General features: G+C 39.0%; 4 protein-coding genes and 2 non-coding genes across 9 annotated transcripts; all 6 read right to left on the bottom strand.

Annotated features, from left to right (window-relative positions):
• Nucleotides 1-212: 212 nt before the first annotated feature.
• On the bottom strand, nucleotides 213-8592 carry acadm (acyl-CoA dehydrogenase medium chain). Of its 3 annotated transcripts, XM_003975438.3 has the most exons (12): nucleotides 8433-8592; nucleotides 8102-8207; nucleotides 7801-7898; nucleotides 3368-3437; nucleotides 3138-3238; nucleotides 2945-3025; nucleotides 2001-2131; nucleotides 1724-1832; nucleotides 1500-1640; nucleotides 1320-1415; nucleotides 977-1225; nucleotides 213-887 (listed from the first exon to the last, which is right to left on the bottom strand). In XM_003975438.3, exons 1-12 carry the CDS (start codon nucleotides 8442-8444, stop codon nucleotides 816-818), a joined length of 1266 nt encoding a protein of 421 aa, XP_003975487.1. In that variant the 5' UTR covers nucleotides 8445-8592; the 3' UTR covers nucleotides 213-815. The 3 variants fall into 3 exon arrangements, with proteins under 3 accessions (XP_003975487.1, XP_029686419.1, XP_011614577.1); XM_029830559.1 differs by lacking the exons at nucleotides 8102-8207; nucleotides 8433-8592 and adding an exon at nucleotides 8051-8069; XM_011616275.2 differs by lacking the exons at nucleotides 7801-7898; nucleotides 8102-8207 and having other exon boundaries at nucleotides 8433-8571.
• An 813-nt stretch (nucleotides 8593-9405) lies between these two features.
• rps8a (ribosomal protein S8a) lies at nucleotides 9406-11937 on the bottom strand. Its single transcript, XM_003975439.3, has 6 exons — nucleotides 11833-11937; nucleotides 11008-11114; nucleotides 10689-10788; nucleotides 10295-10470; nucleotides 9852-9981; nucleotides 9406-9588 (listed from the first exon to the last, which is right to left on the bottom strand). The coding sequence occupies exons 1-6, from the start codon at nucleotides 11834-11836 to the stop codon at nucleotides 9479-9481; spliced, it is 627 nt and encodes a 208-aa protein (XP_003975488.1). The 5' UTR covers nucleotides 11837-11937; the 3' UTR covers nucleotides 9406-9478.
• Nucleotides 10558-10626, bottom strand: LOC115248068 (small nucleolar RNA SNORD38). The gene has a single exon (XR_003887102.1). It is a non-coding gene; the product is annotated as a small nucleolar RNA SNORD38 (small nucleolar RNA).
• Nucleotides 10866-10974, bottom strand: LOC115248074 (small nucleolar RNA SNORD46). Its single transcript, XR_003887107.1, has one exon. It is a non-coding gene; the product is annotated as a small nucleolar RNA SNORD46 (small nucleolar RNA).
• A 1745-nt stretch (nucleotides 11938-13682) lies between the features above and the next one.
• hectd3 (HECT domain containing 3) lies at nucleotides 13683-21602 on the bottom strand. Of its 2 annotated transcripts, XM_003975463.3 has the most exons (20): nucleotides 21485-21602; nucleotides 20741-21190; nucleotides 20144-20397; nucleotides 19757-19892; nucleotides 19426-19547; nucleotides 19030-19143; nucleotides 18075-18157; nucleotides 17773-17938; nucleotides 17475-17556; nucleotides 16757-16939; nucleotides 16570-16622; nucleotides 16237-16405; nucleotides 16047-16160; nucleotides 15816-15905; nucleotides 15515-15721; nucleotides 15250-15379; nucleotides 15003-15077; nucleotides 14830-14911; nucleotides 14667-14738; nucleotides 13683-14437 (listed from the first exon to the last, which is right to left on the bottom strand). In XM_003975463.3, exons 2-20 carry the CDS (start codon nucleotides 21077-21079, stop codon nucleotides 14353-14355), a joined length of 2556 nt encoding a protein of 851 aa, XP_003975512.1. In that variant the 5' UTR covers nucleotides 21080-21190; nucleotides 21485-21602; the 3' UTR covers nucleotides 13683-14352. The 2 variants fall into 2 exon arrangements, with proteins under 2 accessions (XP_003975512.1, XP_029687269.1); XM_029831409.1 differs by lacking the exon at nucleotides 21485-21602 and having other exon boundaries at nucleotides 20144-20416; nucleotides 20741-20872.
• A 2658-nt stretch (nucleotides 21603-24260) lies between these two features.
• best4 (bestrophin 4) lies at nucleotides 24261-26969 on the bottom strand. Its single transcript, XM_003975440.2, has 9 exons — nucleotides 26818-26969; nucleotides 26639-26739; nucleotides 26328-26561; nucleotides 25500-25654; nucleotides 25314-25391; nucleotides 25056-25208; nucleotides 24835-24915; nucleotides 24607-24761; nucleotides 24261-24513 (listed from the first exon to the last, which is right to left on the bottom strand). Exons 1-9 carry the CDS (start codon nucleotides 26967-26969, stop codon nucleotides 24261-24263), a joined length of 1362 nt encoding a protein of 453 aa, XP_003975489.2.
• Nucleotides 26970-27791: the final 822 nt, after the last annotated feature.

Genomic DNA, 27791 nt, shown 5'->3' with positions numbered 1-27791 from the left:
TAGACCACTTTTGCAATACTGAACACTGCAGCCCTGGAATGCTCCATAAGAGCTGTAAGAGCTGACAAGCGTCACAATTTGAACTTAAATTCTTAGGCTTGATCAATTTTCCTGCTCATAACAAATCAACCTTAATAGAAAAATTTAAATTTGTTATCTAATATGTACTGCATTTCCCACGTGTCACGATGTAGAGCTGCATCATGCTTTTGATTTAGTCGGCCAGTTTATTGAGTAAATGTAAACACCCATGTGGTTTTTATTCACGTCACAACAAAGATTCTGTATGAACACAAATCCATGCAAAATTAATTATTACAGGCACATGAAGCCAGCTCTCTTCTAAAACATTGTGATATAAATCCCATTAGCATTTACAGCATCAAAGTTACCGGTATGTCAATTATGGCAGCAGTTTGAGGGAGAAAGGCAGACACACAATAAAATCAAGTTTTATTTCATGCACTTGCTCTTGGATTTTAACATACAGAACTGCATCTAAGTTCTTAGTCATCCAGGTCATAGAGTAGTCTTAGCTTAAGCCAAAATTTTTACATTCTACAATGTAAGTTTTAGTCTGATTTGAATTAAAAAAAAAAAAAAAAAAATTCTTAACCAACCATTCCAGAGTCAAACTTAAGTTTGTACAAAACTGTCGGAGGACGCCACCAGACAAAACTGATGTGACAATCTTCACCTTATTGAAAAAAGAAATTACCGTAACTACAAAATCAGGCCACTGCTGAATTGAGGAATATATTTGTACAGTGAAGTTAATTGCATTCATATGAGTGTGAGCCTTGCGTGAAGAATGTTCATTTCTGGAATCTTCCAAGGAGTTCTCGGGAAATAATGAGCCTTTGGATTTGAGCGGTTCCCTCATAAATCTACATGGGAAATTAAGAGATTTACAGAAACTTTGGCTTTGACAAACAACTGAATTTGGAGCTATTGGATGCCCATTAACAATATTTACCTGGTAGATCTTTGCATCCCTCATTAGTTTCTCAACAGGGTATTCCGAGTTAAAGCCATTGCCTCCAAATACTTGAACAGCATCGGAGGCCACCTGATTGGCGATGTCTCCAGCAAACGCCTTGGCAATGGACGCATAGTAGGTGTTTCTGCGGCCCTGATCCACTTCCCAGGCAGCCCGCTGGTATGCCATCCTAGCCAGTTCCACCTTTATTGCCATATCAGCCAGTATGAAAGAGACAGCTTGGTGCTGAGAAGACAGGAAGTATCGATGTTTAGACCTTTAAATTCACAAAATTCAAACCAACTATGTTTCCTAATGAATTATCATCAGTTAAACAAACCTCAGCAATAAATTTCCCAAAGGTCTTCCGCTCAAGAGCATACTTTGTAGCTTCATCAAGTGCTCTCTGTGCCAACCCTGTAGCCCCTGCGGCTACCTGAAATGGTTAGAATACATGAACCATTTAAAATTTCCTGAAGATTTCAGTAAAAGAGACAGACATGGAGGTGGGAGGGCTTACTGGTGGTCGTGTATTGTCAAAGGCACCCATTGCAATTTTGAAGCCAGCTCCTTCTGCAATCAGGACGTTCTCTTTTGGTATTCTCACGTCCTCGAAGGTGATGCCTCTGGTATCAGAACATCTCTGACCCATGTTCAGCTCCTGCAAGAAAAATTAAGTTTGATATTAGGCTACACTGAGAATAATATTCAGCAGACCAAGATTAAAAATGACCCTTGGGGTACCTTTCTTCCAATCTGAATTCCAGGAGTGTCAGCATCCACAATGAAGCCAGTAAAGGCTTTGCCAGCTGAACATTTAGGATCAGGGTTAGTCCGAGCCAGGAGGAAGTACCTACACACAGGAAAATGTATGAATGTTGTAAGAGGAAAATAAATTTGTAATTGTAAAGCTACACATACTCAATGGGTACAGATGCTGCTCAAAGTAAAATTTAAATGAACATAAGCCGTTAAGGGAATGTGTTATCATGTTATCAAAGCAGTAGTAGTGAACACACACCAGTTAGCCTTTCCACCATTGGTGATCCACATCTTCTGCCCATTAACAACATACTCATCTCCCATCTTCACAGCTCGGGTCTTGATGCCAGCCACATCTGAGCCTGCTCCAGGTTCTGTAACACAGTATGCCTGCCAAACACACAGCAGTTCACAATAAAGTGAGGTACACACATGACGATTATCAGGCTGGTTTTTGTCCCGATTTTCCCCCTTCCTGACCAAGGATAGAAGATACCAATTTATCTTATGTCTTATAAGATTATCCGGTGGTCTGAGGTGTGTTAAGCGTAAATTTGTTCAGATAATCATAAATATGAAACTTGTTCTTCAAGCATATGGGGAACGGACAACATCAGAGTCATGAATCCCATGAATTTTTATGTGCTACAGAATATAGCCAATCAGGAAGCTAGCTGACTGAGGAACAAGGAAGAAGGTGTAAATAAAAACAAGCATGCTTGCACCATATACAAGATTTTCTCCACAGATTATTTTATTTTGAAATATTTTGAAGAACTTCATCGCTCCCTCTGCTTATAAGCCCCCTTCCATGTTGTGTTTTGTGATTTTCCAGGTTAATGCCATGTTTCTTCTGTTTTTATTTTCATCACGTGAGATTTCTGGCTTGGAAGACGAGACTTTAGATCGGCGGTGTGACAGAATCTTTATGTGTGTGTTGTTCTGGGTCAAAATTATTGGAGCACACCACACAATATGATCAAAACTGTTCAATGCCTGATTTTTGTGTCTTCGTGTGTGGGGTCTTAAGATTTACAAAATCCTTATATGTGGCCCCTGATTAATCTGATGGAAGTGGACAGTAAATTAAACATCTATCATGTTCATAACAATAGTCATGTTCCCACTGTCTGTCACATTATACACAAGGGCATTTTGTTGCTCAACCTGTAACAGAAATATTTTAAAATTTATTTTACTTACACACATGAGAGGCTCTTCAATCAATCTTCCCAAATATTTTCTCTTCTGTGCATCATTGCCAGCTAATATAACAGGCATTTGCTATGGAGGGAGAAAGAGGCAATTTAGAAAATCCAAAGGATTTGGATCACATTATTAAACACAATTTAAAAAAAGAAAGAAGACAAACAAACAGTGTAATCCTGATACTTACCCCCAGAGAGTTTGCTTCAATAGCAGTTTGCACTCCCGTGCACCCATAAGCCAACTCTTCTGTGATTAGACAGTTGTCAAAGATCGTCAAACCCATTCCACCTGAAAGAAATAAACATACGTTTTAAGTATTTAAAATGTTAGATTTGTGGAGGTTGTTTTCGCCATTTAGGACTATTCTAAAAAAGGACAATGTCACAGAAACATTATTTTAAACTTGTGATATCATACCATATTCCTGTGGAATGTGTCCATTCATCAAACCAAGTTCCCAGGCTTTCTTGATGATGGGGAAAGGATACTGCAAATTCAAGTTTTTCTTGTTAAATTGTGGTTTTGAAGAAATGCACTGCAGAATACATAATTACATAATCACGAGTCTTGCTCGTGTATGAAAACAATATATGTGCAACCAGATACATCATCATGGGTCTGATAACAAATCTTAAAAATATTTGAGGACTGTACTGAAACAATCCCACCGGTCACAATAGTGACCGTAAAAAAATAATTCATTTCTAAGGCTATAAAAATGTTACTAAATGATCTATCAATGCATTTCCAGCAGATATTGAAATAATAAAGGGTCTCAATGAAATATGTGCAGTGTCGCACGTTTAGTGTAAATTGTCACATGACCAGAGCTGTTTACTTCCTGTTTGCGCCAAGAGAAGAGGATGGCGGCAAGAAAGCTCCCACAGAAAAGGTTAGTAAAATATGTTAACATAAAGATAGGACATAGATTTTTGGTACACATCATGTTTAAGATGTCTAGTATTGATATATGCATTTGCAATTACTCAACTTTGTTTAATGTGGTCATAGAACTCACAAACATGTCATTGGCAACAATAGTGACCGGTGGGATAACCCATTGTATCTACATGCTAATACACATAAGCTAACTGTTCTACCTTACTTTCTGCTGCTCCCTAACTTTGTACCTAATTGTACACACAGACACACGCACACACACGACTAGCTAGCTAACTAATTCTACCTAACTTTCCACACATGCACGCACACACGCAATTACAGGTAGGCGCGCACACACACACACACACACACACCACACACACGGACCCCAGGAAGACTAGCTAGCTAACTAGCAAACTTTCTGCTGTGTTTTCTTTTAGATTTACTTTGAGTCAAGTTCTTGATTTGTTGGATCAAGATGAGTTCTCAGACAAAGCATGCAGCATTGCAATCATCCCTCAAAATGAAAAAGATGCTGTACTCAGTGATTGGTGATGGGTCTGACATGGACTATGCGGGGGAAACAGGTCATTTGCCAGCAAGGCTGTTGAATGCATGTTAGATCCATTATGTTAAAGTTATCTCTTATTTGCTTTTGCCTTGTTATATTCCTTATTCTTGCTATAGTGTCTCTCATTACTTAATGTTTCTTATTATTTGCTAATGCTTAATGTTCATGATGCTTGGTATGTCACCTCGAACTTCTCTGGTCAAGGGCGACAGAAATGCGGCGGCTGTTGGAGAAGTGGCATTGACTGGAGACAGAGCTGCAGGGCCGAACCCAGGAGATGTTCTCTTAATCTGTCTCATATAGAAGAATGTGCTGTTTGCGAGATAAGCTAATCAAATCAGTGAAGGACTTCTGTAACTAGGGACCTCCTCATTTCAATAAAAGAAGGATGGCGGGAGGTGTGCGTCAGAACGTGTTGGAGATCTGTAACTGAGCACATCTCTCCGTTCTCCTTGCAAGTAAAATTCAGAACTGTTGTCTTTGCCTCATTTGTTTTTCTCGTGTTTCAGGTTGTTTGAACCTAACAATGCATATGCAGAAGTTATGCAAACAGAACATGATTGGAATGATGGCCTCCCCTTCACCACACCCCCTTCCCCTCCCCAACCTCCTTCCCCCTTCCCCTGTTCCAGCTCCACCACCTCCTGCCATAACAATGAAGGTCAGCTAGAAGACCGAAGGGCCTCTAAGCGCCAGGGGGTCCAGACAGAAGACCCAAGGGCCTCTAAGCACCAGAGGGGCCAGCCAGAAGATGCAAGGGCCTCTAAGCACCAGAGGGGCCAGCCAGAAGATGCAAGGGCCTCTAAGCACCAGAGGGGCCAGCCAGAAGACGCAAGGGCCTCTAAGCACCAGAGGGGCCAGCCAGAAGACGCAAGGGCCTCTAAGCGCCAAAGGGTTCAGCCAAGTCAGCCCAAGAACCAAGGGCAAAACTGCAAGTGGTCAAAAATAAAGAGAGTATTTAAGCGATCCAAGAGGCCTTCCACTGCTGTTATTCCAGAATACACAGTATACCGACCAAATGCTGCAGAATGTGTAAAACAAAGCTGCTCCAACCCAGTGGATGTTTTCTTACTGATGTATCCACCCACCCTGAGAGAGAGATCACAGTTGAAATGTCCAACCTCTATTCCAGCCAGACCAAGGGAAAGCAACTGAATCTAAGTATGGATGAGCTCCTAACCTTCTATGGGATCCTCATTGCAAGTGGATACAGCTCTATCCCAAGAAGACACATGTACTGGTCAGTCGACAATGATGTACACAATGAGAGCATTTCAGGTGCAATGCGGAGAAACCGCTTTGATGATATAATGGCCTCAGTTCATGTGGTTGACAACACCAAGATCACTGATGACCCATTTTTTTAAGGTTAGACCCATCTTCTCTGAGCTCAATCACTCATACAAAATCATGCCATTTCATGAATGGCTGTCAGTGGATGAGAGCATGATCCCATACTACGGCCGACATGGATGTAAACAAATCATCAAAGGCAAACCAATTCGCTTTGGTTACAAGGTATGGAGCCTCGCCTCATCCAGTGGATACATGTACCACATGGAGCCATATTGTGGATCACACACTCTCCTCCCAGAGACAGGGTTGGGTCAGGGACCCAGTGTTATCATAGGTTTGGCAGAGCAAGCTCAGGTGCCTCAAGGTTGCAAGTTCTTCCATGACAACCTCTTTACCACTCTTTCACTCATGGATGAGATGACAAAAAGAGGATATGGGAGCTCTGGAACCATGAGGCAGAACCGCCTGTTTGATGTCCCATTCACACCACTGAATGCCTTCATGAAGTTACCCAGGGGAACCTCTGAGATTTGTGCCAAGGAGAGAAGCTGCTGGTCCGTTGGAAAGACAATAACATTGTTACAGTGGCAACAAACATGGATGAAAAATACACTGAGACCTCTGTCAAGAGATGGAACAGGCATCGACGTGCCTTTGACAACGTCCAACAACCAAAATGCATCAGCCCATACAATGAGCACATGGGTGGTGTAGACCTTCACGACCTACAGGTTTCACGATACCATATCTCAATCAGGTCAAAGAAGTGGTGGTGGCCCATCTTTGCATGGTCTATCAACAGTGCTCTTGTAAATGGCCATCTCTTTTACAGAGATGTTATTGGAGGGACCATCGACCTGCTCACCTTCTCAAGGATAGTCTCACAGTCTCTTCTGCAAAGGTTTGGAACGAAACCACTGAGCCATGGAAGGAGATCTCTACTGAGTGCTACCGTTGAAGATCAGGCAAGATACGACAAAGCTTCCCACTGGCCAATTAACACGATGCACCGGTTCCAGAGATGTCGCCATTGTGAGAAACGCACAACCTATGCATGCGAGAAATGCAAAGTACCACTGCACATTGAGTGCTTCAAGCTGTACCATGGAGTATAGAAGAAAAACAGGAAAGGCAGGAGAATGCAGTTGGACATAGAGTTCACAAGCATGCACACACACACACACACACAAGTGGTTGCATACAGTTACAAACAAACAGTACTTTGGAGTCTAGGAAGAAAAGCTGAAAAAAAATACCCATCAAAATGTCATAAATGTTCCAGGAAAATATGTTATTTTTTAGTCATTCAAGGCGTTGCTTTGCTCTTTGTTCTACAACCTATTTTATTTTGTTGTTCAGTCAGTCAGTGTAAGCCTATACTTGAAAGCATGTTCAGCCGGCTACCTCTATCCTAAATGTTTACCTTCATGTTCAGTCTGTTCAATGTATACTGCACTAAAAATGAATGTGTTCAAATGAATTTTGCACTAAAAATGAATGTTTTCAAATGAATGTTGCACTAAAGTAAGTTGCACTAAAGTTACAATGTTGAAATACATTGATGATTGTTGTTGTTTTTTGTCTTAACCTCCATATTCATAACGGTGCTCCAAGTATTCATATTGCTAGCCGATAGTATAAGGCTTATATGTAAAATATTCAAACTACAATGAGAGAGCATTTAGAGGCAATGCTGGAACTTTTAAAAGTGATAATAACTAGCCTTTTATATAAGGATTTATACACTCGCGCTCGCACACACGCACGTGCGCACACATGCGCATGCTTACACACACAAACACACACATATACACACACACACACAAACACACTGCACAGGTCAAATAGACCTATATTCAGTCTGTCCATTGGTTGATACAATACAGCATCCCACCGGTCACAATTGTGACCGATCATAAAACACACTTTTTCACACACTTTTCCATGAACATTTCTAAAAATTATGATTGATTGTTTCAAAGGCATACTAATGACACATGATTTGGATATTTTTGTGTCTGGGAAAAATTTGGGATTAAATGGGTTAATGTCAGGGTCACTGTACACAATTGCTGCTGGTGAATCTTTTAGCTGTACTCACTTCACCACTCCTGTCATAAGCAGGCGCAGCAGGCACAATTTCCTCACGAGCAAACTTCCTTGACAGCTGTTGAAACTCTTTTTGCTGCTCTGTCAAAGCTGTTGGCCACAGTAGCAAGGAGACATAGAGTTTAGGCTTTTCAATCTGCACAGGGTCAAACTGCATTTCTGCAGTTTTGTCAAACCCGCCAATCCTTCACACTGATTATGGATGAGAATGGATTATTTAAACTGATGTTACAACTACTCACGACCCAAAGGAAATATGGTAGAGGCTAGCTGTAGCTCCCTATCCTACCCACCAAAGGAGTAACCGATGGATGCTGAGCCACTATTGGAACCTGCAGGATGGGCAGCAATACTGGTACTCTGTAGACGGACTACAGACCGCACACTAGCTTTTAGCACCTAAAAGTAGGGGAAAGGACAAATGACACGATTTTAAGATAAAGGAAAAAAAACCTCAATGTGCCTTTTGGGCAAATTATAAATGGTTACAAAACGGAAGGCAACAACTGTCCATTGATTCTCTTACGTGCCAAATATTGTGTTGTCTCGTATATATAAAGATCAAATAGCTTAGTAAGTGACGTAAACAACAAATGGAACAATATGACCTACATTGGCACCTACCTTGGTAAACATTGTTATCGAAATGGTGAATTGAGCCAAACTATAACGTTAAAAAGTCTTGCCACTTTTCTCTTATGTCACTTTGGATTTCTTGTGTCCCCAACAGCGTTAATATCCGGGTTTATAACCAATCACAGCAAACAGCCAGACTACGTGTCAACAGATTGCGCATGTGCAAGACCTTTGCTCTAGTTTCCCCCTCCCCCCAAAAAAAGAATATTTAAAAAATACAATAATAAAATAACATAAAGATTAAGACTGTTTGAGCACGTTAGGCGAGCGTTGATGTGTACATAGACCGGCTTTGACATTACTGTATCACACTGGCTGAATATGAATATGATCCGAAATTGACTTTGTCGTCGTTCGTTTCATTTGTCTAGTGAAATTACTTGCACTTGTTTCCATCATTGACCGGTATATGATACAGCGACTGACCAAAGAATGTTACTAAAGCGCCTTTAGCTTTGATTGCGGACACCTTGAAAAAGTTCACATCCCCAATATTTATAACCTACACTTATGTCAAATACTGGGGTCAGGAACAGAGGTTAAACTAATACCACGGCGCCCTATTGGTTCCGTTTTCAGTAGATACCCCTTTCACATCGCACACTTAGTGCATTGCAAGAGGTTCCAGGGCTGGTTTGGAGCCAGTGCCGACGCTGATTCTGTTTTTCTATCGGCTGACCGGTTCCAAACTTGTTCCAATCAAGTACCATCTTCGAGCTGCGCTAAACCGGGGTCAGTGGGACAACGGGTTAGGTCACGTGGGCAGGGCTACAAAACACCGACATTTTTAAAGCCAGCAGGTGCCAACGGTCACGTGGTCATGTTTCACTCGGATGTACCGACATGGGTCAGGTTTTGCTCCACCAGGCCCATGGAATGTTTCTGTGGAGGCACCAGGGTGGTGCAGCAGTGCTTATTACAGGTTCGTTTTGTGGAAAATGGGCATAAAAAAAGCAAACTGTATTGTAAGCTTTAATAAAACAATGAAAAATGGCGGCATTTGGATTTTATTGATGCATCAAACAGCTGTACATTTATTTGCCTTTTTTAGCCTTAATCTTCCTCAGGTAGAACTCGAGCTCCTTGCCCTCCAGGATGTAGCCATCTGCCCTGCCACATTGACCAGGTCTGGAGGCAATGCAGGCTGCAGAGGGGTAGGAAAATTCAGTCACATGAGAACTTTCAACCACCATAGAAACAAAGGTTCAAAATGACCGTTGCTTTAATTTCAAAGATTCCATCCCTTAAATTAGACAAGTTAATAGGTTTTAAATGAGATTCAGTAGTATCATTTTAATCAGCCTGTAGCACAACTACAGTTCCCATGGCAACATATTTTGATATGTTCTGAATTTCATATGTACTTATGTCAGGAAATTAAACATTACAAATGCTACATTGACTCACCAAGCAGTTTTCCCTGCTGAAATTGCTCCTCCAAAAGAGTGCTGATTTTGGCTGTCTTTTTACGCTCGTCATACTTCTTCTGGGTTTTCTTTGATCTCTTCTTGTTGAGAACCTCCTCTTCTTCGGGAGTCTGCAGTAAAACAAAACAAATAAAAAGAATAAGACCAACAAGCTTTGTGCTCCTTCAGAATCAGTGTTAAGTCGTTGTCATCAAGACTTTCAGTAGCAGAACTGGATATTGTCTCAGAATGACATGCCTCAACTTTATGAAAAAACACTTGTTAGGTCATACACACATTGGCCCTCACCACATGCCTTTGTGTTGCAAACCAATTTCATTCAGTTACAGTAGTTTGACAGTTGTATCCTTAGACACTGCTTCAAAAACAAGCAATATTTGGTGCAAAACAATCACATCAAATTAAGTGGTCTTCTGTACAAACCAGCTTGGCGCCCTTCTTGCGTCCAAGAGGAGTGGCATAATGGGCCTCGTACCACTGCCTGAAAGGCAGGCTGTCAACAAGGATGATGCAGTTCTTGACCAGGGTCTTGGTTCTGACCAGCTCATTGTTGGAAGCATTGTAGACAACATCAATGATCCTGGTCTTCCTTGTGCAGCCTGTGTACACCAAAAAACATCAGCAAAACCAAAGTCCACACCAGTTCATTTAAGCGTATTAAATACATTAGACTACACACTAAGATCTTTCTCAGAGTCTTTGCTATCACCACTTTCATTCAGTAGCAGAACTGGACAAAGTTATCATCACAGAAAGATATAAAGATCGAATGCATTTGAGGTTCCAACAAATTTAAGAGCATTTAATATATACTTACACTCAGAGCCCCATGAAAAGTTGCCAACATCCAGCCTCAGAGCACGGTACTTCTTGTTTCCCCCACGTACCCTCACCGTGTGGATACGACGGGGTCCAAGCTACAAAAGTTGCATTATTTAAGACTAGGGGCACTTCATTGTTAGTCAATTCTGTCTTTTGTAAACAGCAACAATGTACAGTGTCAGAGTAACTATGACAAGTCCTTTCATAGGTAAGCCCAAGGTTTTGGACCAAAACGGTCCAAAAAAAGACAAACCTAAGGTCACACGTTCATCACCCACAGCAACTTGACTTTAATACAAAACGATCTCACCAACCTTTGTGTTTGCAGGTGGGCGTCCAAGCTCATACTTCCTTTTCTTGTGATAGGGTTTACGTTTGCCACCGGTCTTTCGGCGTTTATGCCAATTGTCCCTTGAGATACCTTAAACAACAGTGAAATCAAGACATTAGGCTGGACCTTTCAGAAGATGACAACATAGTCACTACTTTCTGCTTGAGTAATCAGTTCTCCAAGGTATAAGTTGTCCGCAAATTATTTTGGAATCCGCTTTTAAGTCTCATCACGTTACTCAAGCAATTTCCTAAAGGCTAATTTGAAATGCACTTTTTCTCAAAAAGTGGACGTTCACATTTTAAATTAAATTTCAACCAAACATTTTTAACCTCAGTAAAGAAATTTAAACTTAAAGCCAAGCACAAATTAACATCAAAACTAGCGTATCAAAATTGAGTTTCTGTTATACTGAAGCAGCATGACACGATGGCAGCTAACCTTAGTAGCATACTTGATGGCAAACCTGATTAATTAAACCGTAGAAAACAAACTCGGAGGAAATACACCAATGACCATATAGATACACTATAAAATCTAAGATCCTTCAAAAAGCGTTTAAACAATTCACTCATTGCATTAGCAGTTAACTACTTAGCCAATGTGAGCAGCCATCTTGTGAGATTCTGGCAGCCTTGTTATTTGGCTAAAACGCAATAAAATTATGAAAAAAAAAAAGCAAATATAGAGTTACATCTATCTCAAATATACTTTGCCTCGCTGTGACAAACTGTTGATGAATTATTTCTTAGATAGACCATCAGATGGACAAGGATTCTTCCCCAGACCCGCGCAGAAAAAGACATACCCATTCTCAGGCGCCGGCTAGAAAGAGGAACCGCAAAGCATCATGGGGAAGTTTGAAGACATGTGTTCTCGCGAGAAGAAGAGCGAGAGCGGGGGAGTTCAATAATATCTTAATATGTATGCTTATTCAAACACGTTCATTCTTACAGTATAATCAGTTTTACTTTAGTTGATTCTAAGGCTTTGCATTCTATTGCTCTTTTTGCCTCCTAAAGATGCAATGACAGAAGTTATTCTCCACCAGCACCAGCGAATTCTACATAATTAAATTAGACTCTGCACAGGCATGGTTTAGACTGGTTGTTTAGTCCAAGTCCGAAACTTGAACACCAGCAAACCTTTCCACCTACTATATGTTAGAGCAATCTTTTAATTCTAATCCAAGTCTTTGGAAGCCCCAGGATGCCTAACTGCCTTGAAAAGATGTCATTCATACCATGTTTTCCACCAGAAGCTTCACTTTAACTATTGAGCTGAACATGAAAGTAAAGAATGCAACCTATCTGACAGAGTAAAGACTTTCTCTAAAACATGGTATAAATGAGGTCTTTTCAAGTCAACTTGGCATCTCAGGGCTTCCTGAGACTTGAAATTTCACCCAAAATGAATTATTCCTTTCTGACAGGACATCTTTTATTCATTAAACTGACTATATCTTTGGCACTAGACAGAAACATTGTAGTCTGATATTGCAACAAAGCTTATTGGGGTTCATTAATCAAATGTGCAAACACATTTAGGGTTATTGAGTCACAGATTTGTTTAGTAAATTTAGTAAACTCATCATGACATTCTCAACCAATAATTGCAATGTCAAAAGGTAACAATTTTCAGATATGACAGAAAAAATAATTCTTAATCACAAAAAAATGTGAAATTATACATAAACATGAAAAAAATCACAAAGTAGTCTGAAGAAAATCCGTTTCACTGGTAGGTAGGCCTAGTTCCTGCTATCTCTGTATTTTGGGTCTGTTAGATCACATTCTTCCTTGATATGTGTCTGTGTAAACACCCTATAAAGGGAGCATTCGGGCAAAATAAGAGTAAATAAAAATCAGGTAATGTATATATTGACCAGTTAGACATGGTGACCACATATTGCACAGTCAGAGTTACAGTTACTGGGAGATTAACAGGTCTATTTTGCAGTAGTCTCCTTAAGTAAACAGCTTTGGATGGCAGCACTAAATTAAGCAATTTCTAGCACTGAATAGCCTACATTATTTCACAAAATACACTAACTTGCCTTATTTATCAGGGTACTTTATTGATCCCTTTAGGGGGTGTCCATTAGGGAAATTAGCATCTCCCCAAAGAAACGTACAGCACTGTTTAAGATATTAAAAATAATAAAAATAGAATAAAATAGAATAAATTAAAAATAGAATATAAATATAAAATATAAGACTATAGAAATGTAAATAAATGAACTGAATGAATGGATGTCCCAGTATTATGTTATTGCAGTGTTGTTCCAGTCCTTCTGTTGGCCCTCCTCCCCCCAGTGAGGAGTTGAACAGTCTGATGGCTCGGGGGATGAATGAGTTCCCCAGTCTGTTTGTCCTGTACTTGGGGAGGCGCAGCCTCTGGCTGATCAGGCTTCTCTGGCTGTGGATGACAGTGTGCAGAGGGTGGCGGACATTGTCCATGATGCTCCGCAGCTTGTCAATAGTTCTCCTCTCTGCCACTGTCGCCATTTCTACAGATACCATATCACAACTCACCATATATAACTCACTAAATAATGCAATTATTTCAGTTAACTTACACACACCATCAGTTTCCCCCCCAGCAACAAATTTCCACTGACGAAGTGTAGTTGGCATTACACATGCTAATGACACTAGCTTTATCATCATCACGTAAACTTTATTACGCAAGGATACACAAACATACACATATATGTGAAAACACATTATTCCATTTGTTACATTCATAAGTTGCGCTACCTCTGTATACATGCGCCAATGCAAGTGACGGTCTAGGGATGCTGGTCAGATAATCCCCATGAAACTTAATTTTTTGGAGAACATATATGTTCTGGTACACATATGTGATGGCACAAACTGTTATTCATTCTCAAATACATTTAGATAATTCTCAAGATTATCTTACTTTAATATCATTGTCCCCAATGTATTCCTTTGTTTTTTTAGGGGGGACACCAATCTATATTCTTCTGCATCTTTTTATCAGAACAAAACTATGAGATGATACACATCAATTGTGGTTGATTTTGTTTTACGCTTATCAAAAAAACCCAAAAAACAAACAAACCACTGTTCAATCTTCAATGCCATTTTCAAACCTGTCACGTAATCCACAAAAAAGAACATTCATTGTATAATCTCATATAAGATTAAAAGACCATAATAAAAACACCAGTCCTTTCTTTTCTTGCATATCATTCTTTAGGTTTGATTGGGGTTGGAAAAATATTGGGATAATAACCTTGTTTAAGTTTTTCCATTTGAATGCAATATGTAAACTTTTACTTATGTTCATCAAACAGCAGAGATCACTCTTCCCATGGGCTCATGTCTGTGTCAATGGCAACACAATTGTATGCGGCATAGCGGAGCTTTTCCTCACAAACCTTTGCACTGCAGAAAAGGTGGAAGAAGAACAATATTAAGCTAAAAGATTCATCACAAAAGTGCCAAGCAATGGTGCAGTAAATTATATGAGCATCAAGATTTACAGAGGCCCGCGAGGCAAAATATTGCAAACCAACTGGTATGTAAAGAGTGCTCTGTTTTAGCTTTGTAAAAGTATATTTTCAACATAAAGTGATAATAGAGAGGTTACTACAGACAAAGATCATTGTCATACCTTGGGTAGTTGGGCAAATAAAGAGTGCTGGAACAGGTGGATGACTGAGGAAGGGCATCAGTAGTTTCAGAGCTAAATTTAAAAAAAAAAAATATTTAGAATCGAGATTAACTCCTTTAAAACTAATGTGCGCATAATCATTCAATGATATATTTGCACTGACCCTTGTTTGTCAGGGAAAATGTAAATAGGTGCTGGAAGACGACTTCTACCAGTTATAAACCTCAGAAATCGACTGCGATCCTCTTACAAAATAAAACAGAGTGATGTCAATTGCTTGTGCTTATTTTAAAGAGAAACACCCAACAATGCAGACAAGTCCAACAATAGACTCACCATTTGTGAAGTTTGTCAAGGCTTCCCATAAGTACTGCACTCTAATATTACTTGGCTCCAAGTCTTCATAATGTGCTAGTAAGATGCAAAACAGTAAAAGCATTGAATCCATTATGATTAAGCAGGTCAGCACAGATATATATTTTATACTTTACACTTAGTGTGGTGGATAAACCTTCTCATATCTACATACTTGTAATACTGACTAAATAAAGTTGTTCAAAGTGATATGAAGCTAAACACTCACTAAGACGTTTTAGGGCATCAACAGAGATCTCAGGGTCCCCACACACTTTCTTTTCAGCTTCTTGCCAAGTAAGCAGGTCCAGTACTGCCTGAGGAACAACTTTCAGCAGCCCAGCTTGCATAGCAGTGATCTGTAATATACACATAGGCAGTCAAGCTCATCTGCTTTTTTATAGTTGAAGCACCACAGTAACTGAAAACATACCAAAAAAAAGCATACAACTAAAAGCATACAATAAAATAATTACAGAAAAAAAAAATTCCACCTGCTGCTTGCTCTCCTCTAATCGAGCCTTCTGCACCAGGTGAATGAACTTGCTTCGGTCTTCATAACAAACTGAAATGTTACTTCCACCGGGAATAAGCTCCACCATCTGTCCATCACTTAGCAGGGTGGTGTATACCAAGTCCTCACCAAATCTGAACTCAAATGTCTCCTTATCCATGTGCTCCATGGCCTCCAGGAAGTTAACCTGAGCACGATGAATGGAAAAACATGTAAATTTAAACTTGTTTCTGCAATTTATTCAACGAAAATGTTAAATATACTGTACTGAATAGCCTCACCAGCACTGAATCTACAGCAGGGAAATCTTTATTCCAGTGAACCGCTTCTCCTGTCAACTGCTTCCATACCAGACCAGGCAGGGCCAAAACCTGCACAAAATAACAAAGCAGAAGACAGAACAATCGACTCTCTATAGTATAGAATATATAGGGTATAGAGTCTATACCCTATATATTCACTTTAGTGACTGAAATATACATGTGAAAAAGGGAAAATTCAGCATCACTCACCAAGAAATCTTTCCCTCTGAGGGCAGCTCCCATTAGCTGACCAATCCACTCAAATTTGTGGAACTCTTTACAGGATGGGTTAGGGACATAGTAATCTCTAGCCTCAAAGGCCCCCTGACAGATACAACAATGTCAGGAAAGTGAAGCAAATGCAATGACTGGACAGAGGTAAGTAAAAGTGAGTAATAACCTGATTGGATGTGCGGCAGAAAAAGGGTAGAGGCATGGCACACTCAGCTGAGCTGGGACAAAGCTCCTCAGACATGTCAGCCAGGCTATCCCGAAACCCCCCCCCCTGGTCAATGATTCCCTCTGCAATGAACTTGCATTCCCACCACTGGTCATAGCGTGCAGGCCACCTGTAAAACGAAGGATGGAAGATTTAGAATGTAATTTCCTTAAGTTATGGCCATGATTAGGTGAAAATACTGATGTATGTGAGATGTAAACTACATGTATGTATGTGAGATGTAAACTACATTGAAAACAAATAAATAAAAATCAAAAGTATCAATGTATTCACCTGTAATCCAAAGTCTTCTCAAATTTGTCTGATGGTTTGAGACCTTCAAAAACCTGTAAGAAATAACAATGACAGATTCCAACAAACTGATAGAAAAAGAGTCTTGTTTTTAACCAAACTGCATAAGCACTGAGTTTAAAAATCAATAGTTTATTTATGATCTCATACCCCAGGCAGCATTCTATACCTGACTGAACACAGCGTTCTTGCAGCTGGGATCTAAAGAAGGGTTATCTCTGTGTTCCATGGCCAGTCGTCGGTTGATGTAGAGCCGAGGCATGAAATCTGGTTTACTGGTCTCAGAGTCTTTCAGACACTGTGTGATGAGGGCTGAACGCCGTTTGGACAACAGCAGGAACTGCTTAATGGTCTGAAGGGCACAGAAATGCAAATTAAAAGCATAGAAAGTGATTATGTATTACACACGTAGCATCTCTATACCCAACACAATTACACTATTGTGTTCATAATGTTTAGATTGAGTTTTTAATTTACATCTATCCGTGACACTTTATTGATACAGTATCTGCATGTTGTCTTTGGACATAGAGAAAATAGAATTAAAAATCAATCCGTAATTCAATTGTTTTTTACTTTTCGTGTAAACTTAAAGTAAGGTGTTGATTTTAAAATTTCATCAGTGGAAGGAAACTATAGTACCCAGAGAGAGCTACTCCGGTGACTGAAACCAAAATCACGTGGTTGAGAGGCAACAGTGCTGACCACTGCGTGACCATTCTGCCTACAGTTTAAAATAATTTAATTACAGAACCAATTTGTGTGTGTATTTAAATACCAGTAGTTTGTTGTTTATGGTAGGCCACATAAAACATTGCAATGCACGATTTTAAAAACAATTAAAAGTGAGTAAATCACAGCGCATTTTTGAAAAGCCTTTGTCTTACTTTAATCTGGTTGAATGTATCCAAACTGTAGTCCCATGCTGGCACCAAATGTGGGAGCACGCTGTCCAGGAGAGTGATAAACCTGTACAGTGTGAAACGGGAGAAAATAACTGCCAAGGAAACAGGCAAATAATTCACAATCGATCCTCTAAATAATAAAGTAACAATTAAAGTGTTGACATTTATTTTCCTTAATGTTGTTTCACTAGATTAGATATGCAAATTCAACTACACCTTTGCTGAAAATTATTATCTACGCATCTCCTATTGGTAAAAAGTATCATCAAAGCCCAGCAACCTCTGAATGACCAGTGTTCGGCGGTAGAGCATGTCAGGTGAGTTTCCCTGGAGCCGGGGGAAACGAACCAGATTGGAGGACTGGAAAACATCCGCGTTCAAACCAAGGTCTCTTTCACATGATGATTTGATCTTTAAGCCTCGAATCCGGACATCTATTCCTTCATCTGTAAAGCCGAAAGAGCGAGGAAACAAGTGCTGATGACTGACCTATGCACCCTGGTCAACCAATGAAAATATTCCGAAATGTTCAAATTGCAATATTTAGTTATCTTAAAAATGTATCCTACTAAAACAGCATACCTCTACATTCTTCAATCCGAATCTCAATAATAGGTAGGTGAGAAGTCATATCCTCGAGAACACATATCTCTCCAATCAGGTTGCTGGAGATAATAAATCAAGGACAAATACAAGTTCACGTCGTCTGTCCATTCCACACAGTTGTTCATTGCTACAGACAGATAAGCTTCATATGAACATCTTTGTTTTTCGGATTTAATAGGACAAAAAAATATATCATTCTGTCCATTGTGACATCATTGGTTTACAATGAGTCATTGTGACAGTGAGTCCAAGTCATTTCAGTATCTGCCGATAAGGAGTCCCAATCTAATACAATGCAATAAAAAACACATTCAAGTTGTCCCTGAAGGATTTTTAATCATTAAAATAATAAACAGAGCTCTGCATCACTATTGAGTAATTCTTATAGCACCACCTACTGGCAGTAGGACGTTTCCTGCTCTGAGGTACTAGCACGCATGGAGAAAAAGTTGTGAAACTTTGCACATAGGTCAGAACTGGTGAAAAATTCAGTACTATCGGACTGGTCATCCAATGCAATAAATTCAGTTTTTTTGGCCATGATTTTTTTTTTGGCTTTAAAGCTGTCCTAGGACAACTTCTCTGACTGAACTAGTTGGCCCAATGTCTTTGCGTGAGTTCTTGCAGTGTGCTTGCAGAATTATGCTGGGTGCTTGTTTCTTAGGTGGGGAATCATGCTCATCACGTTGAGGGCACATTTTTTGTCAGGGCTGTGATCTATGGATGACCTAAGGTCAAAGTCCCTCTGGAACCTGGAGAATCAGCAAACTTTAATCAGCTCTTCCTTGGCCCATAATCAATATTCCCAAAACTTACATTAAAATCTGTTCATAACAATTTGAGTTATTTTTCTTACGGACAAACAAACACAGGCTGTCACATAACCGCCTTGGTGGATGTATTTACATATAAATAAAAAACAATATCTCACTCATCTAAGGTGACATCACTCAGCTTCTTCAAGCCGTCTCCTTCTCCTCCAAAAACCGTGACACGCTTGGGCATGTAGTTGTCATCTGTTGAGTCCACCATCAACATCAGTTTACTGAAAAGTAATTCAGATGCTTAAGAGATTTGACTTTGGAACAGAGCGTATCAATATTCAAACACGAGATGCAGCTGCTATCGATTACATTAAACATGACTTGTAGTTTAGATGACTGATTGGTTATGTTAAAATTCCTGGGCACACTGTAACTACAAAATTCCAATTAAATACAATACATAAAATCATACCTAAAATGTGCATTCTATTATGTAATAACACAATACTCTATTGCGTTAACACAATAAATCTGACTTAAGCTTCTTTTTAAGTGACTATTACTTGACTATGGTGCCTCTCTTCATGTGTAGACGGATCCAGTGTTGTCCCTGCATCCCATCACTCTCCCAGTAAGTTTCATTGTCCCCATCGGTCAGACAGCTCACTCCTCCACTTGGATCATCCTATTAGAAACATTTATACATTTATAATTAGTTTTGTTTTTCTTTATTGATAGATAGATAAGTTATGATATAAAATAAATCAAGGAAATTCAGTTAACAAAATATGATTTTCATACATACAATATATATATCTGGATATATTTTACAGTGTTTCAGAAAAATTATACACAAGTGCCATGAAGCCAATTTAATATTCAAGTCTGCCTTACTGAAGATGAAGAAACATCAATACTGGTCACACACTGCTTCACACTCCCCAGATTCTCATCCTCTTTTCCTATGTGGTCATAAAAGTAGTGCACCAGGTCCTCATCACATTCATATGTCCAGGTTGGAGGGATGTACCTTTAAGACAAGTGGGAACAAAATGTTGAATGTTTAACTTTAAATAAAATATTTTATTGGTCAATTTCATGCACAGTTTTCACAATGGAGTGCAGTGCAATGCATTTCATTGTGGGCATGTGACAAATAATAATCTTGACAACCTAAAATGCACTAGTGTCTAATCAGAGGTAAAGTCCATTACAAAAAAAACAAAAAACAGGTAACAATATAGTTAAGTGAAGGCTTAGTGTAATAGCAAATACTCTCACCTCAATTTCTGGACAGCAGCATCATCACTCTCAGCAATTTTGGGCTTGGAGCCTATGTAAAGTGCATTTTCCACATTTACCACCTCCTCCCACACATTGCAGGGCTTGTGGTCATAGCCAAACAGCTGTTGTTGTCTAGTGATGGTTTCTGGCGACTCCACAGGCACCAACTTGTCACCTCCTTCAGTATTTTTACATACCAGGATCCAGCCTTCCTCCAGCTCTATACCGGGACGGTGCTCCTCCATCTGCTCCTAAACACAGAAAAAAAGTCTGAAAAATAATTTCATTTATGAACGTAAGCAAAATTATTAAATACCAATTTACTAAGGAATACAATTCCACTATATTAATGACTAGACACCAGTTCAGGATGATAGCTTTTGTGCAGTTAGACACTGTACAGTATATGTCCCTGCTAACATGCAGTAAAATTTGTTAATACTAATTAGTGCAAGTGTTTTGTAACACATACTACAACCCTAATTAAAGTAGGAAATATTTAATATGAGACAGAATATTACAGTATTCTTGCCACTTACTGTAATTGTATAAATGGTATGATCTGAGAAATAACCAGGGCGTGCATAAATTTACCTTTGTGATTTTGACCCAAAGACCCTGGCTGTTGCGATATTGTTCTCCAGTTGTCCGAATACATGTCCCTTTCTTTAGTTCTATGTTGTACTTGCATAATTTCTTAATGTGGGGAGTTTGGAGAGGAATGTCAAAGACAGGGATGAGCGTTTTGGCGCCTCCTGCAGGTACTCCAGAAGAGGCAGAAGTGGTGAACGATGAATCTTTGCAGACTTTGTAGCAGACCTCTTTGGGAATATAACACAGCGACTCTGGCATCGACTCACTCCTTTTCAAACACTCAATACACCTGTTCAAAAAACGGATCCTGCCGAGTAGCAGATGAGGATTGTTACACATGATGATAAGGATGAGAAGGGTCAACGGCTCAAAAACAGGTTGTCGTCATCTGACATCGCACCACAATCCCGGACTGCCTTTTTGTGACAGACTGTGTCTTCTGTTCTGACGCTGTCAAACCAAAGAAAACCAAAATATTCTGTGAGACACGACGTTCATTAAACAAGGAGCAAACAATTTTTACGAGGCAAAGTGATTCGTAACACTATTATTGAAGTCAAAAGGGTGAATACTCAAATTTCACTGGCGATGTACTAAATGGACTCTACTGTAAGCCATCATTAGCTAACGAAGTAACTAGTAAATAAACTAAGTAAAAGGCGTCAAAGCTAAAACGCTATTTATTTTATCCATGGAATGTACATTACATAATATGCATAAGAAAATATAGGCTGGTCGACATACCTGCCACACGTGTATAAAACAACAAATTCGCAGATCGTTTCGGTTTTACCCGGTAAGAAGAATTGCGAATTGCGGAAGAGCAGAACATGATTTTTGGCCCTTCTTCTTCTTCTTGTTCCTGTTTAATGGCAGTTCGAAATGTTCTAGTGCATTAGCGCCACCGACTGGTTAGGATAGTCACTCAGGAGGAATACATCTCCAAACAAGTTATCGGGTAAATTAAAACAAATACAAAAAAACAAAACCCAACCTATATGCTATTAACCTAGTCCCCCTCATAAACTTCAGCACAATTCTAACGCCTTGACTCTCTGACCCACTCTGCAGAATATCCCTCACATCCAACTATACTGTTTATTAAACTCCTGGATCATTTGCCTTCTTCATAATTCCTATTTTCTAAAGTGTACTAAGATATGCTCCACTGACTCTTCCTCACCACAGTAGTCGCACCCACCTCTGCCGTGTTTCCCTATTTTAATAATAATAATGTGTTATTTAATCCTGTGTGCCCAAATCTGAGTCGTGTGAACACCACCTCCTCCCTCCTGTCTCTCCCTGCACACCTCTTTCCTCCCACCCATAATACCACCTCCCTTTCCGTTCTTCCTCCCACTCTTTTTGCCACTTCTCCATTAATTTGTGCTTAATAATACTTTTGACTTCCTTCCTGCTAATAATAACTTTTAAATCTACTGTATATTATCATTTTTTCTAGCTTTTTTTTGCAATTATTTCCACCATTTCATTTCGCATCACCCCAATGTGCCCTGGAACCCATAGAAAAATGACTGTTGTACCTATCATCTGAATTCTGCAAAGTGTCTGCCGTATTGCTATTACAATATACAGTCTATATCTGAATGTTCCTTATGCAAACTTGCTAGAGCTGATCTTGAATCTAAACCTATAACTACCCTAATTGGTCTTAGGTCTTCCACCCACTGTATAGCCAACAATAGTGCCAACATTTATCTTGTGAAAACTGACAAATTGTCATCAATTCTCTTGGCCATTAAAACACCAGACCCTGGTACCAATAGACCTACTCCCATCTTATTGTGTGAGTTTTTTGATGCGCCTGTATATATCTGGACATAACTATAGTAGCTATCAATGTGTGCTTGAGCCATTTGTGAACTGAGAACATGGTTCCTGTCTTTCCTTTTTTCTATTAATGAGAGGGCTACTGCAGCACCAGGGATGAATGTTTGGCAAGGGACTGTTGGAGAAATGTGTAGCTGATCTAGTCTATCCCTGCAAACACATCATTTATCACTACAGAAAATAATAATGGGCTCACAATACTGCCCTCTGGTGTGCCATTCTCAATTGCACACGACAGGGCAGTATTGTGGTGGGGTGTGCCATTCTCAATTGTTACACTCCAATAATTTTTATTTCCTTTTCTCACTTTTATCTTTCTGTCTTCTAGAAAGTCCTTTATCTAGTTAAACATCTTACACTTTATACTCAATTTACAATGTTTAATTTGTGTCCCTTCTTTCCATAACATATCATATGCTTTCTCAATATCAAAGAAAACTGCCACCGCATTTTCTCTATTTATCTGTGCTTTCCTCGTCCGTGTTCAAAGCACAGCATTGCATCCATAGTATTTCGGCCTTTACTGAATCCACTCTGCTTGCTTGGATAAATACCCCTTGTTTACTAAAAAATATGTCACCCTTTCATTTATCATTCTCTCTATTATTTTACATTGTGTTAGATGTTAAAGCAATGGGCCTATATTTTCCTGGATCTGTGCAATCTCTCCCTGGTTTACGGGATTATTGGTAACCTCCCTTCATCCCAAATTTTATTATACAGCCCAGGTAACATATCCTGTGCAGCTTCAACACAATGATTTATCATTATATAACATAACTGATCTTTTCCATTTTTGACCTCTCCAACTTGCATCATTTGTACTTTAAAATGAAAGTGTGGTCATTAATATTTTATATTTATGAGGCATTCTTTTCATCTCTATTATCTGACTGCATTGTAGATTTGCTAAACCTTAAACAATACAATATTTAACAATATTTTTAATTCAGAAAGTAATTAAGTAAGTAAGAAACTTTCATATTTTATTTTGTAGACCAAACATCACGTGGTTTCAATTAAACATATATATATCTGTACAATCCCATGTTACATCTGCCAAGGGGGTTCACCTTCAGCTATAGGATGTTATGTGACAGCTGGCATTTTTCTTAATGTTATAAAATGGATTTTAATGAATTTTTCAGGCAATGTTTACAATGGAAGAACTTTAACCTTTGATCTTGATCAGTTGATGATAATCAAAACCAGGGGGGTTGCAGCCTACGATGTAATGTAACCTTGTATTACTATGTATACTATAGTAAGAGTGGAAGTAAAAATATGTAGGAAAAATTAGCTTCTAGAGGCCAAAGCACTCTCCGAGTGCTTTGTTTCTAGTTCTATAGCTTGCAGATTAAATATTTATTTTGAGAGTTTTATTAACTTTATCATCTATGCTCCACAGAAAAGTACTGCATTGCAACTAACTAACTAACTAAAAATTTTGCAACTAACAAAATCCCTCTGTCTATCACAACTATCCCATAATTACTTTTATTACGTGAGCCTTTTCACAGGGAAAATGATAATTAAAATAAACTATTTGATGCTGTGAATAAATAATTTAAATTTTCCAACAAATATGACAAGCACAGATCCTCTAAATGTTTGATGTACAGTATGTGTCCCCAGATCCAACAAAGTTTAAGCTCAATCATCACTGCTTTCATTCAATCACAACTTTAACTAACGTTTTTTCTTCATCTTTGCAGTCAGTGGCATCAATGTCACTCTCAGAATCACAAACAGCATCAACATTTAGATGCAGCGGCACATCCAGCAATGTAGGGAGGCTTCTCCCACGCAGCACACCATTTTCCTGCTGTAGAATACTGTCCAGGCCATTTTCCATTGAGCCATTCAGAGGTAAATTCTTTTTTTTTCTTGGAGGCTGAATCTCAAGATCTTCTGCATTTATTCTAAATGGCAGATATTTGACAATTGTACTTAGCAAGTGCACATTGAAATCATTATGCCATGACACTGTAGCATTACATGTGAAAGATTGTTACCTAATGTCAAAAGCGGATCCTTTGAAGGCTGGTTTGCGGGCCTCTGGTGCAGTTGACGCAGTGTAAGGAATGGAAAAATGTCTGTTTCCCCAGTGTTTGTCCTTCTCAATTGGAGCCAGGTTATGGTACATATCATCAACAGCCAGCATGGACACCTTTAGGAAATAAAACTGAATCAAAATCACTCCAGCATTTATTTGAGTTATAAGTAAAACTTCAGGGGACAACCTGAATGTTTCTGTCAATTAGCTGGTTTGTTTCAAAGTCATCATCATCCTCACCAAATGGATTTATTATCAGCTCCGCTACCTACAAAGTGCATAAAAACCTTTTTTTAGACAAGAAGATCCTTTAAGTAAAATGTTGTGAAATTATTCTTGTCCAAATTGAATTAAAAGGTCTCGGAGCAACAAAAATGAATACAATAGTGTGCGTCTATTTTAACTTACTTTGAGCCAGCCATTGTAGAAGAAGAACTGTAGCAGGGTGTAAACAGGGATATACAGGTCGACCCTGTGATCTTTGTATCCCTTCTTGGGGTTCAAAAATTGTCGGCCGATCAAGCAAAAGGCAAAAAAAGAATAAACCGCTATGGTGACTACCTGCAGTGGCCAAAAAAAAGGCAGTGACTGAGGCAGCATTTTGATTTGGTGTGATTATTATGATGATCAATAACTTGTGTAATTATTTCTGGCCTCTGACTATACCTGAGTGTAGACCAGAGGAATACTTATCCAGTCATAGTGGAACAACAGGCTGCACTTGGCTCTGTAATTATTCAGCTCCTGCAATTAAAACACATTATATACTGTAGTTTGATATGTTATACACCAGGTTTGTAGTGTAGTTGTTATATTAAAATTAATCAGTTTCACATAAAGACAAGCGCTCACATCCATCAGCAATCTCAAAGCGATATCATCCCTAACTCGACCCTCTGCTCTTGCTCTGGAGGCCAGGTTTGAGAACCAAGTCAAGGGCATCCAGTATTTGTTGAAATCGGAGTGTAGAGACTCAAAAAGTTTCAGCTCGTCTGTTGTCATAAATCCTGTACAGTATTGGAAAGTACAGTTCCTCAAAGTTGGAGAACATAAAAACTAAATACTGCCATTTGTTGTATTTCTGACAGACAGGGAAACGCTTTTGGGAACTTCCTGCTTTTCAGCCCCTTTATGGCTGGTTTGTTTTCCAACATGTCAACCATTATTTTACACTCTGACCATCAAATACGTAGGACATCTTTATAATCTTTGTAATCATAACTAAGTATAAATCATCATCATAAAGACAAATATATTACATCAACAAAAGATTTATAGGAAGACAAAAAGAGGAAGAAGAAATGTTTAATGTATATTAAAAACAGTTGTTATTTTTATTTAATCAAAATGTGCATTACTGCCACCATGTATGTCAATGCATGTGATATCCCTCAAATCAACAGCCCAAAATTATACTGGGTGCTGCATATATCATCACAAGTACATAATGCAACTGTTACCAAAAAAGGTGTATTGTTGTCCCTGTTCTAACTGATATTTTTGTTGTTTGCATATTCTCAAAAACAAAACAAAACACAAAAAACCTATTTGTGTGGATGATTCTTTTGTTAGGAAACAATTACTTAATTCTCAGTCAGTAGCACAGTGAATGATTTTGACATTGTTCTACTCACAACCACAGTAATGTAATGTAATAAAAGAAAAGATAAAGCTTCTTACCAGCTTCAACTAAGTGATCCAATGTTGGGAAACGCCTGAGAACCCTTGTGCTGATGGAGCGGAGAATAAGAACTGAGGACAAGTTGGCATATCTCATGAGTGTCCGTCGCAGCAGACGACCCCATTCATCCACGCCGTGGACATTCCCAGATACAGCCATCATCAGATTATCAGGCAGTGGAAAACTGGTGTACTGTCCCCACCAGCGGTTAAATGCCGCAGTCACATAGAAACCTACACAGAAGCAATCAATCAAAAAAGATGCTTAATTTTGGTGACATTTTGTACACAACTAATTCAATTGAACTCACCAAGTACAAAAGGAATTGGGATAAAACTTGTATTAGTAAACTGATCACAATAGAGTGCAATCCGCTCAAACATATCCTGCTGGTTGGGTGTCAGCATAAACCTGCAAGGAAAAGCAAAATGTAGCTGATGTTATCTTATGCTGTAGTAAAGAACAGAATCTGAGGATGAAGCTGATTACCTGTACAACAAACTGAAGAACAGATAAATGCCGCAGAACACAAGGAGGTCTTTGTAAAGCAGCTTGTAGATGCTTCCCTTCCATCTAAACAGCAGCTTGGAGAACCCACCAAAGCTCACAGTGGCCACTACTTGAGTGTAGGAAACTGTCATATTTGGGTTTATGTGGCGTCACAGCAGAAAGTCCTATTTGATTTTAAAAAAAATATATAGTTAAAGTCATTCTGTATATTTTACTTACAACTCTCCCGTGAATGAAACCCAAATAACAGCTGATTTCTGAGTCACCTGCACTTGTGCTGAAGTTTCCTTACCTGAAAAAATGACTTCTTCCTCTGGCTTTCCATTTAAACTCTCTGATGTGTTGTCATAAATTAACACCTTAAATTTATTACCTGGGAACCTGAAGCTCATGAAAGGTACACACCTTCAGCAGCACTGGACATTTGTTAAAAATAAACACTAGCACTGGGCGGATGGACGGACGGACAGACAGACAGACAGACAGACAGACAGACAGACAGACAGACAGACAGACAGACAGACAGACAGACAGATAGATAGATAGATAGATAGAAAGATAGATAGAAATGGTTCAATGAAATTATCTTCTGTAGAAATTCAAATAAATAATAAAGTAAATAATTCACAGTCTGTTGTATTTGCTTTTCACAGCATTACCTTAAAACAGTAAATCATCATTTATTTGCAAGTGACGTTTTATTTCCCATGAGAGATTATATTTATGATGCCTTTGTCCTCCATCAAAGCTACACTTTGTCAAGAATTATGTCGCATTGCAGAAGCAAATCGTTTGAATATTAGCAACTAAAATCTAAAATTAATGCAAGGTTTAAAAGTAGTCAAATTACTATAGAGCGTCCTTCATTAATTAAGTTTTTAAATCTATCCCATCCAAAATGAATGTTGAAAATATATCTCCAACTATAAAATAGGTGACAGATCCTCAAGTTG

This window comes from Takifugu rubripes, chromosome 22 (genome assembly GCF_901000725.2).
Source record: "Takifugu rubripes chromosome 22, fTakRub1.2, whole genome shotgun sequence".
Taxonomy (NCBI): domain Eukaryota; kingdom Metazoa; phylum Chordata; class Actinopteri; order Tetraodontiformes; family Tetraodontidae; genus Takifugu; species Takifugu rubripes.
The sequence above is the reverse complement of the archived record's forward strand: the minus strand, read 5'-3'. Positions and strand labels throughout refer to the sequence as shown.

What these genes read in the sequence shown, in the direction of transcription:
- hectd3 (XM_003975463.3), bottom strand. Translation starts at nt 21,079, where the DNA reads ATGTGTAACAATCCTCATCTGCTACTCGGCAGGATCCGTTTTTTGAAC. An exon ending in TTTGGGTCAAAATCACAAAG is followed by an intron (nt 20,398 to 20,740) that starts GTAAATTTATGC and finishes TTCTGTGTTTAG; the next exon opens with GAGCAGATGGAGGAGCACCG. An exon ending in CTGCTGTAGATTCAGTGCTG is followed by an intron (nt 15,722 to 15,815) that starts GTGAGGCTATTC and finishes CATCGTGCTCAG; the next exon opens with GTTAACTTCCTGGAGGCCAT.
- rps8a (XM_003975439.3), bottom strand. An exon ending in GCAAGAAGGGCGCCAAGCTG is followed by an intron (nt 9,982 to 10,294) that starts GTTTGTACAGAA and finishes GTTTTACTGCAG; the next exon opens with ACTCCCGAAGAAGAGGAGGT. An exon ending in TCAGCAGGGAAAACTGCTTG is followed by an intron (nt 9,589 to 9,851) that starts GTGAGTCAATGT and finishes ACCCCTCTGCAG; the next exon opens with CCTGCATTGCCTCCAGACCT.
- best4 (XM_003975440.2), bottom strand. Translation starts at nt 26,969, where the DNA reads ATGACAGTTTCCTACACTCAAGTAGTGGCCACTGTGAGCTTTGGTGGG. An exon ending in GGATCACTTAGTTGAAGCTG is followed by an intron (nt 25,655 to 26,327) that starts GTAAGAAGCTTT and finishes AATACTGTACAG; the next exon opens with GATTTATGACAACAGACGAG. An exon ending in TCTACAATGGCTGGCTCAAA is followed by an intron (nt 24,916 to 25,055) that starts GTAAGTTAAAAT and finishes TGCACTTTGTAG; the next exon opens with GTAGCGGAGCTGATAATAAA.
- acadm (XM_003975438.3), bottom strand. An exon ending in ATCCATCGGTTACTCCTTTG is followed by an intron (nt 7,899 to 8,101) that starts GTGGGTAGGATA and finishes TGTGGCCAACAG; the next exon opens with CTTTGACAGAGCAGCAAAAA. An exon ending in GGGATGCAAAGATCTACCAG is followed by an intron (nt 888 to 976) that starts GTAAATATTGTT and finishes TTTCCCATGTAG; the next exon opens with ATTTATGAGGGAACCGCTCA.